The sequence below is a fragment of the Hipposideros armiger genome, unplaced genomic scaffold, assembly GCF_001890085.2.
Source record: "Hipposideros armiger isolate ML-2016 unplaced genomic scaffold, ASM189008v1 scaffold_159, whole genome shotgun sequence".
In the NCBI taxonomy this organism is placed as follows: domain Eukaryota; kingdom Metazoa; phylum Chordata; class Mammalia; order Chiroptera; family Hipposideridae; genus Hipposideros; species Hipposideros armiger.
The window spans coordinates 2,867,315-2,878,043 of NW_017731509.1; the positions used below are offsets into that span (position 1 = coordinate 2,867,315).

Here is a 10,729-nt window from a genome sequence, read left to right on the forward strand (position 1 = left end):
CAACTCCAGCATGGGGTAGTGTTCAACTCCTGCAATTGAACACAGCACTTTGAGCCGAGCAGCGCGACTGGACTTGGAGCTGAACTTGCTGCAACCTCTACAACAAAGATTGAAGCACAACAACGTGGCTGTTCCACTTCCTTAATTTCCCAACACTGTTCTCCTCCCCCAATTCCCCAATTTTTTTTAAAAAAAGCTTCTTGTCATGTGTCCACTGGTAGCAGTCAAAGCAGCAGTTTGACTGCTACTGTATTTCAGAATTGACCAACCCGGGCACTGGTCCTAATGCCTCCAATGGTCAGCCTCAGACAGTGCCCCAGCACCCTTAGAAAACACATTTTCCTTTCTGAATAAGGTGACATTATCACTGCAGTTCCCACCCCAGCAAAATCATCCAATGGTGAAGGAGTCAAAGGGAGAGGTTTTGGGTGAAAGGGACAACGGCACTCACTAGGGAGGAGCCTAGAGTGATGTTGCCTCTTCTGTGTCTGACGGCTATAGTACCTTGACAGTGCACGTGCCTTCCTGATTTGCAGTTTTTCCATCTGTAATGTGACATCAAGGTCCCCTGTGAAATCTGGATATCTATGAGCTTTAGAGAGATGCTGATGAAGTTAAAGAAACCAGTATGGTTCAACACAATGCTGGGAGCTTCAGGAAAGAAAAGAATACCAACTTACAGTGGACACATGTGTTTCATGGAAGAGAGTTTGCTAATAATTGAATATGATCATGTCAACATGAAACATTGACTAGAGTTTCAATCAATCAAGCCAAATATGCACATCCGGAATGTAATTTCAATGGCACTGGGATTTTTGTGTGATGTTTACTCCTGATTACCCAATGCCACAGCAGTGCCTGACTCAAAGTAGTCATTCAATAAATACATATTAAATGAACTTATGGGATACTTGGAGAAATTCTAACTAAGAAAACTAGTTTGTCTGAGAAGCTCTGTTTGAGGTCTTCATTCTCTTTGGTAGAAAACAATTCCCAGGGCAGGGGAGAGATAATAAGAGAAAGAAGGCTCCCAGGCACCAGATTAAAAGGAGGGGAAGGGACAACAGAAAGAGAAGCCTCCATAGGTACTATGGATTTTTTTTGTTTTAGATTCATCACAGATTTTTTTTTAAAAAGCATCAATTATGCAGATGAGAATCTGAGGCCAAACAGGTCCCACAATTAATAATTATCAAATTAAAAATATACTATTGATATTTATTATACAACACCATAAATAGTTGGAAAATTTGTGTGCATATATAAAAATATTCATGCAATTGTCTTTATATGGAAGTATAATTGTAGATTTCTATTTTCATTTATACTTTACATGGTCTCCTCTCAGCAGCCTGAAAGACATTTCTGAAGCACAGAGCTGATGAAGTCACTTACTTAGTTAAATTTCTACGTGGATCCCTTTCACTCTCAAAGGAGGTTCAACAATTTGGAGCACCAGTAACATAAATCACTCAATCAGAACAGCAAAAGGAAAAAGAACTTTTTTAAAAGTGAGGATAGTTTAAAATGCCTCTGGGACATCAAGAGTAACAACATTCACTCATAGGGGTACCAGGAGGAGAAGAGAGATAGCAAGAGATTGAGAATCTATTTGAAGAAATAATGACTGAAAACTTTCCTAACTTGGTGAAGGAAAAAGACATACAGCCCAGAAAACACGCAGAATCCCAAACAAGATGAATCCACTCAGGCCCACAACAAGACACATTATAATGAGATTGGCAAAGGTTAAAGACAAAGAGGGAATCTTCAAAGTAGCAAGAGAAAAGCAATTAGTAACTTATAAGGGAGCTCCCATAAGATTGGCAGCTGATTTCTCAACAGAAACTTTAAAGGCCAGAAGGGATTGGCACAAAATATTCAACATAATGAAAAGCAACAATCTACAACCAAGACTACTCTACCCAGCAAAGCTAACATTTAGAATCAAAAGACAAAGAGCTTCTGAGACAAGAAAAAGCTAAAGAAACCTATCACCACCAAACCAGTTTTACAAAAAATGTTAAAGGGACTTCTCTAAGATGAAAAAAGAAAGATAAAAAATATGAATAATAAAATGTCAATAACCACATGTCTATCAGCAATTACACTCAATGTAAATGGATTAAATGTTCTGTTAAAAAACATAGGGTGGTTGAATAGATAAGAAAACAAAACCCTTACATGTGCTGCCTACAAGAGACTCCCTTCAGATTGAAAGACACACGGACTGAAAGTAAAAGGATAAAAAAGTTATTTCAAGAAAATGAAAATGAAGGGCCGGCAGAGTGGCTCATTGGTTAAGAGTTGGCTTGGGAGAGCCAGCTCTGAGCAGCAGGGCCGCCAGTTTGGATCCCACATGGGCCAGTGACTCTGTGCCCTCTACAGCTAAGATGGTGAGCAACAGCCCAACCTGGAACTGGGCTGCTGTGAGTCACCAGCGACAGTGTAGGCTGCAGTGGGCTGCCGTAAGCTACTATGTGTGGCTGGCAGCCCGCGTTAGCTGCCGTGAGCAGCGGTCCAACGGCTGGCCATCAATCTGCCTCAGCTGGGAAGAGCTCAATGATCACAATACCAACATGGGCCAGTGAAGTAACGTCCTCCACAACCAGACTGAAAAACAAAAGGACAGCAACTTGTCTGTTACCCTTTCCCGATTCTCCAATAAAATCTTAAAAAAAAAAAAAAAGGATAGAGGATGAAAATGAAAATGGAAAAAATAAAAAAACTGGGGTAGCAATATTTACACCAGACAAAAATACTCTTTAAAACAAAGTCTGTGTGTATAACAAGAGACAAAGAAGGGCTCAGTAATCCCCTTTCTGGGTATTTTTCTGAAGAAATACAAAGCACTACTTCGAGGGGACGAGTGCATCCGTATATTCATTGAAGCATTGTTTACAATAGCCAAGATATGGCGGCATCCTGGGTATCCACTGATGGAAGAATGGGTGAAGAGGAGGTGGTCCATATATACAATGGAATATTGCTCTGCCATGAAAGGGGATGGGTTTTTGGCATCTGCAGTGGCATGGTTGGACCTGAAGGGTATTGTGCTGAGTGAAATATGTCAGACAGAGAAAGACAGATACAATGTCATTTCACTTATATGTGAAATCTAAAGAACAAAACAAACAACAGAAACATACTCATAGATACAAAGAACATTTTGAAGGTTGCAAGATGAGAGAGGGTTTGGAGTGGGTGAAAAAGGAATTCAGACGCACAAGTTGGTTGTTACAAAGTAGTAATGGGAATGTAGGATATAACACAAGGAATATAGTCAATAATATTGTAATAACTATGTATGGTGTTAAATGAGTACTAGATTTATCAGGGTGATAGATTGGGGAAGGGGACAGGCTGAAAAAGGGACGGCATTAAGAAGTATAAATTGGCAGTTACGAAATAATCATGGGGATATAAAATAAAACATATGGAATATAGTCAATAATATGGTAATGTATGTATACTACCAGGTGAATACTAGACTAGCTGGGGGATCACTTCTTAAATTATACAAATGTCTAACTACCATGCTGTACGCCTGAAATTAATATAAAATAATGCTGAATGTCAACTTTAAGTGAATACTTTAAAAAGGTGGGGGTAAAATAAGCGGAAATACGATGTTTAAATTTCCAGGTATAAACAAGTCATGGGGACGTAACATACAGTGTGGGGAATATAGTCAATAATATAGAGGCAGTACAGTTTCAGATGGTTGCTGGACTTACAGTGATAACTTCTTTAACTATATAAATGGTGGACAATTATGGTGTAAACCTGCAACTGATATAATGTTGTATATTAGCTCTGTTTTTGAATAAAAATCCTTTTTAAGAAAAAAGGAGTTATGATGTTTTTCTAAGCCTACTAGTGATGGGAAGCAGCCCGGCTGCAGAGTTTGTGTTCTGAACCTCTGTAGAATATTTGAAGAGGTAATAGTAGAAAGTTGTCCAGAAATATTCATGAAAGTAATTCTGAATCCAGAAACTCCACAAACACCAAACACAATATGAAAAAGAAAGCCACTAGACAAATCATGATGAAAGCGTACCACACCAGAGAGAAAGGAAAGCTCTTAGAAAGGAAAGACAGATCATTGCAACTGAATGGCAGGCTGACTAACGGCCAATCTCACAACAGTAACACCGGCACCAAAGACAGTGAATCTTCAATGTGCTGGAGGAAAGGACAAGTCCTCCTACAAAGCTGTGCCTGAAAAGAGCATCTTCAGAAAATGAAGGAGAGACTATGAAATTTTCAGACAAAGAAAAACTAGAGTGCTTTCACCACCCACAGACTGTCACAAAAGGACGCCTGAAGAATGTGTTTTGAGGAATAGAAGATATGACATGTGAACCTGGGAGGTGAGCAGGAACATTGTTGTTTATGGGAATACACTTAAACAAACACTGACTATTGAAAACAATAATAAGTTTAATTTCTTGGTGAAAAACAGAATCAAAATGAAGTCCTGGAGCACAGCAGTTTGGGAGGAAGGAAACAGGTTGAAGCTCTCTAAGGTCTTGGTGTGGTTCATCAGGAGGGCTGACTCCTGGGACAGCTGTGGGTTTGCCCATTGCACCAAACAGTGTCCAAGGCAGAGGAGGGCAGAGGGGCTGAGACACAACGTGCTGGTTAACGCTGAGTCCAGGTGCAGGGCTGTGGCTACTGGGAAGGAAGGGGCACTTTAGGTCTTCACATAAAAACAAGATCAGGGTTAGCTCAGCTCAGAAAGGGCACCTTTTCCTAATTTGCATAAAGGTGATAGAAGTGGACTCCTTTACAGGTTAAAAACACTTATTGTCTTAAGAGTTTACAAAAGTATGTTAAATACCTACAGTACTTGCCTCGGAAACATATAGAGTGTAAAACTTCCAGACAAGTTGAAGAGAAAAAAACATCCTCTGTAAAACCAGTGACATTCTGGGCAGAACACAACTTCCTACTCTATTTCCACTTTTGATGAAACCTCTTTAAAATGTAAAAGATATTATAGAAACATGTTTCTTGTAAGAGGCAGATTTTAATGCCTGCTGACTAAACCCTCAGGGTCGGGGCAGTGATTCCTGCCAGTGCAGGTCTGTGTGAAAAGCCTCATGGGAGCAGCTGCCCTTTTCGGGCAAAGGTTTGCTTGGGACAGCCAAGCTCATGGCAGTGCCACTCACCTCGTGCCCTCCCCAACACAGGGAATTAGGCCTTTGAATATTTGGAAATCTGAAGGTGACCATATCTCAGTGGAGTTTCAATTACCCTTTCTCATGTTTTGTGATGTTTAAGAAACATTGGTTATCTAGAAACCTACTTGGTTATTTTCATATTAGGTTGCTAGGGTTCTTCCTAAGTAATGTGTAAAATATGCATAAATATTTATTTATATATAATAAATGTATTATAATTTATATATAGATGTAAATGAGACTTTTGTCCAAAGGTGCATTATAAGCACTTTTTCAGTTTCTTGTTTGACTTTATTATGATTGGCTTTTTCATGGAGAAAATTTATCTTTAATTTTAATTTTTAAATCAATATTTTTATTATTGACTTTTGAGTATTACATCAAGGTTTGGTAGACCTCCCATAAACTTAAAAAATAACTCATTCCCCTTTTTTTTCTAATTCTATATGATTTTCTTATACATTTTTACAATCCATTCAAAATTTAACAAGGCTTAAGATCTGAGGTATGATCCCTGCTGTGTTTCACTCTAGCTGGCTTCCAAATTGCCCAACAACACTTACTAAATAGTCCGTCTCCACCCCTCCCATTAGAAATAGCCCCTTCATCAAAGACTGAATCCCACATGCACTGTGTTTGATCCCTGAGACTTCCTGCCTGCTGTTCTATGTTAGCAAAACACTGTTATATCCCCGAGGCGTCACGGTACCTTTTAACATCTATTAGGGCTGGCTAGTCCTCATGGCTTCCTATTATCTCCAGCATAAGTTGAGGATACATTTTATTATGTCTTCTAACTCCCCCCACCCCCCATTTGAGAAAGCTATTGTTTCCTGTAGAGGAATGTTGTACCCAGCCATGTTTCTGAGCTGTCATTCGCTATGCTGATTGTCAGCTGATTCTCTGGGTTTTCCAGGTGGATTATCACACCACCTGCCAATCTCTCCTAATCCCACCCTTTCGATCTTCCAGCCTCACCATCCACTGGAACCACACCTGTCACTATCGGCAATGACTCTATATTGCGTATTCCAAGGTCAATTCTTAGACCTCATCTCACTCAGTGCCTCAAAGAGGATTGAGACTATTGCTCACTCCCATCTGCTAGATTTGGTCTCTCAGTTCAGTCTCAGAATGCTGTGCTTTCCTCATTACCCCTCCTTCAGGAGCTCCTTCTTACTACTGAGTTAGCGGGGTCCTCTTTTCTTCCAGAGGTCTGGGGTGTAGAGGCCCTAATGCTGAGTCTTCAAACCCTTCTCCATCAACACTTACTCTCAGGGTGAGCACACACAGCTACTCTAGAATGCCCGAGCATAGTCCTGTGTGTTATTCATCACTGCATCTTCGCTGCCTGGAACAGTGGCTGGCACAGCATAGGCACACAAGAGTACTGCGTCAATGCAGAAATGACTGAAGGAGTTTTTTTACTATTTTAAATGCTCCATAGTTAAGCTTTTAAAGGAAATGACAAGTAACTGAACTTGGCTGTGGCATGGACACATGAAGTCATAGGAGCTAAGGCTGCAAATACTTGTTGTCCCTAGGTCATCTACAATAATCTAGCTAACAAATATCATTGAGTAGAGGGAGAAAGGAGACACATAGTATGTGTAGTGTGCGAAATTTCTTATCCTTTATAAGGAAACTTAATAAACTCTGTTATAGACATTGATAAATCAAAACTAGAAATATAGTTTGATTTGGAAAAACTATAATATAACTGGTAAAAGAGCTAAAAATGAAAGGTAAACGTCGGTTACTATTGGGGAAGGAGATAGAGAGACACTTTACATTTCACTCTATATACTTTGGTGTCCTCTGCAATAAAACGAATGTGCATGCCTTACTTCTGTGAGCAAATGTAGAAAGATCAGGTGAGCCAGGCCATGGAGGGCCCTGAACGCCAAGCACAGTATTCTTTAATTGTGGAATCTCACATTGCCTGGTGGGTGGGCTTCCTACACAGACTCACAGTTGGCATTGAAAGGCTCCAGGTCAGCCACTCCTCATAAGGAGGTGGCTGTCTGGGAAGGATGGGGAGAGGCTGTGATAAGTGGTTTGGAGTCCAGGCCAACGAGAAATGTCTCGTGAGGTACTTGTCTCACACATCTCCAGAATCTCATTTGCCAGGCCTCCTGTGCACAAAATCACAGGGGCTGTCCAGCATCTTGATAAGCCTCTCGTAGTCACCAGGTTTCACTCCTGCTCCTGCAAACACCTCCTATCCAGGGGGTAGAGAAGCATTCTCTGCTGTTTGTGTCTCCCAGGAGAGCGCTTCCTTTTCTACTCACCACCCCCAACAAGAAGATGGTGCTAAGGTAAGAGTTGGCTCACAGCTGTCTTCTCACAAAGGCAGTGTTGTTTTCTGGCTCTTAGTCCACAGGCAGGGAGCCATGGGCACCCATCAGTGACAGTCAGCAATATGAAGTGCTCTCATAAAATCGTTGGATGCTGGGAGCTTAAACCGTGGGAGATCCACACAAGGCCAACCAGGTTCTTTCTGCTTCTGTTGTATCTCCCTAGTTCTCCCTTTCTCTCCAAACATTGAAATCTGAAACTACAGAGAGAAATGTTTTGCTAATTTTAATTTAGGGAACAGGATGGCAAGCAAACATTGCTTTCCAAGGCTAAGTTGTTGTTAATAATCTCATTTTTCACAGATTAGCTTGCTGTTCAATGGGTTTGTTTGTTTGTTTGTTTGTTTGTTTATTGTATCCTTGTATCTGGCTTGTCCCAGTAGAAAACACAGAGCACAATCTATGTTCCCTGGACATACTCAGCGACAACTTCCATTCTCTCTCCATTTCCATCCACAGGTTTTTTATCACTGTGTTCACCGTTGCCTACTTCTCAGGCCTGAGCCTTCTCAGCGCCGTTAGCACCGAGCGCTGCCTGTCAGTCCTGTGGCCCATCTGGTACCACTGCCACCGCCCCACACACATGTCGGCTGTCCTGTGTGCCCTGCTCGGGGCCCTGTCCCTGCTGCTGAGCATCCTGAAAGGGAATTACTGTGGCCTCCTGTTTAGCAGTTTATATCAGGTCTGGTGCCAAGGATTTGATTTCATCACTGTTGGGTGGCTGATTTTCTTATCTGTGCTTCTTTCAGGGTCCATCCCTGTCCTGATCACCAGATTGCTGTGTGGCTCCCAGTGGGTGCAGCTCACCAGGCTGTATGTGACCGTCCTGCTCACAGTGCTGGTCTGCCTCCTCTGTGGCCTGCCCTGGGGATGCATCCACTGGTTCCTCATATACTGGATTAAGAGTGGTTTAGTTGCGTTCCTCTTTCCTCTTTACCTGGTTGCTCTTGTCCTGTCCTGTATCAACAGCTGTGCCAACCCCATCATTTACTTCTTCATTGGCTCTTTCAGGCAGCAATGGAGGAAGCGAAGGCAGACCCTGAAGCTGGTTCTCCAGAGGGCTCTGCGGGACTTTCCTGAGGGGGATGAACATGGAGGAAGTCTTCCTCAGGAAACCCTGGAGATGTCGGGAAGCAGTCTGGCCCCCTAATCCAGAGTCTTCTTTGTTCAGACACATGGGGTTTAGAGAACCAACTTTGTCTCTATCAATTTGGGATGCTTCTTAAATTTCTCAGCCCCTGGACCTCTGAATTAAAACAATAATATAATAATCCTGCTGATGAGGATTAAGTGAGACTGTGCCTGTTAAACACGCACTGGGTGCAGTGTCTCAGGGCTGCCTTACCCAGGACGTTCACACCACCCCCTTGGGAGCTTTGCCACCTCTGGGGTCCAGGACTGTTCCCAATTTTTTTCCTTTTAAAGATATTTATTGGGGAATTGGGGAGGGGAACAGTGCTGGGTTATTGGGAAAGGGGAACATTGTTTTTTCCCAGGACCCATCAACTCCAAGTCCAGTCGCCACTTTCAATCTAGTTGTGGGGGGGCGCATTCCACCATCCCATGCAGGAGTCGAACCAGCCACCTTGTTGCACACTGAGTCATTGGGCCTCCCCTTGGCAGCTCGCAGCTGTTCAGCTCAAGGTGCCATGTTCAATCTTAGTTCTAGGGGGAAAGGGGAACAGCACAGCCCACTATCCCATGCAGGAGTCAAACTGGCAACCTTGCTGCTAAGACCACACACTCTCACCAGCTCAGTAACATGTCAGCTCGGGCGCAGCTCACTGGCCCATGTGGGAATCGAACCGGCGACCCTGTTGCTCGTAGCCTGAGCCCTTCACCAACGGAGTGACTCAGCAGGCAGGGACTATTCTCACTTTTGAAGAATCCTACCTTTACCAGAGGCTAAAAGCAGCACAGGAAAAGTCCAAATCACTGCACTGGATAGAAACTAAAAGTACCTTACATTTTTGACAATATTTTTTGGTTTTTTTTCTATATTCTGCCTCAAATAAATTAAAAGGACAAAATTTATCTAGCCCCCAAGACCAAGCTTCTTTCGTTTTGTCAGGCCTTACAATGGTATTTTTGTAAATATTATTTTTGTAAATAGTATTTTGTAAATACTATTTTTGTACAATAAATTTTTGTAAAAAAAATTATTACAAAGAGTAATAAATATTTGTTGAATCAATGACTTAATAAATTAATAACTGATTAATTTTCAAAACATCGGTGTTCAATCACTATTTGCTAGATTTGAGACACCATCTTTAAGTTAATTGCCTTCACCAGTTTCACCCTTTGCAAGCATGAAGTTAGATTTTATAACCAAATATATCAATGTTAAAGCACAGTTAAAATTTCAGGTAGGTTGTCGTTCAGAGTTACCTTTCACGTGCCCTCCAGTAGAATCCCTCGTGCTCCCTCTCTTTTCAACCCTTTGCCTCTGCCCTGACTGTCCCTTTCTGGAGAATCTCCAGTCCTTCGTGTCAGGTTTCCAATGGGTCTTACTGGACTCTATGATCTCCAAGGACAGCTTCTATGTCAAATGTTTCTTTCATGCAAACACCTTTCAACATTTATTAATCTCATTACAGAAAAATATTTTTCAGTTACATCTTCTATAAACAAGTATAATAAGTTTAAACGTTGCCCTTTTAAACAGTTTTAATACAGGTATAATTAAGAAAGGACTTGCATAGGTCGTCACTTCAATAAGTTTGGACAGTGATACATTCATGTGACTCAAACCCTAATTAAGACATAGCACCTTTTCATCACCCCTGAAAGTTCTCTCATATCCCTCTCCCAGTCATTCTTCCTGCCGCTGAGGCAACTTTTGTTTCTACTTCACTCACCAAAGGTTGGTTTGCCTGACCTTTGACTTCATATATTTAGGACCATAAAATACATTTTTTTGTTCCTACTTTCTTTCACTCAGCATATTTTGGGATTTACCCATGTCATTGCATTGCATATATCAGTAGTTTGTCCCTGGTATAAAGCTGAGTACTATTTCATTGTATGGGTGCACCTTGGGTTTATTTTCATATTGATATGTATATAAGTAGCATTCCATATATAGGAGGCGATTGTGAATAAAGCTGCTGTGAACATTCTTATTCAAGTCTTTTTCTGGATGTATGTTTTCGTTTTCCTTGGATAAATGAGCTGAAGTGA

General features: G+C 41.5%; 1 protein-coding gene across 1 annotated transcript in view; it reads left to right on the top strand.

Annotated features, from left to right (window-relative positions):
* LOC109387458 (mas-related G-protein coupled receptor member X2-like) overlaps nucleotides 1-8,696 on the top strand; it is a 27,524-nt gene extending 18,828 nt beyond the window's left edge. The window contains exon 3 of the mRNA XM_019651358.1: nucleotides 8,004-8,696. Within this exon, the coding sequence (XP_019506903.1) occupies nucleotides 8,004-8,696 (693 nt within the window). The remainder of the gene's footprint in view (nucleotides 1-8,003) is intronic.
* The last annotated feature ends 2,033 nt before the right edge of the window (nucleotides 8,697-10,729 follow it).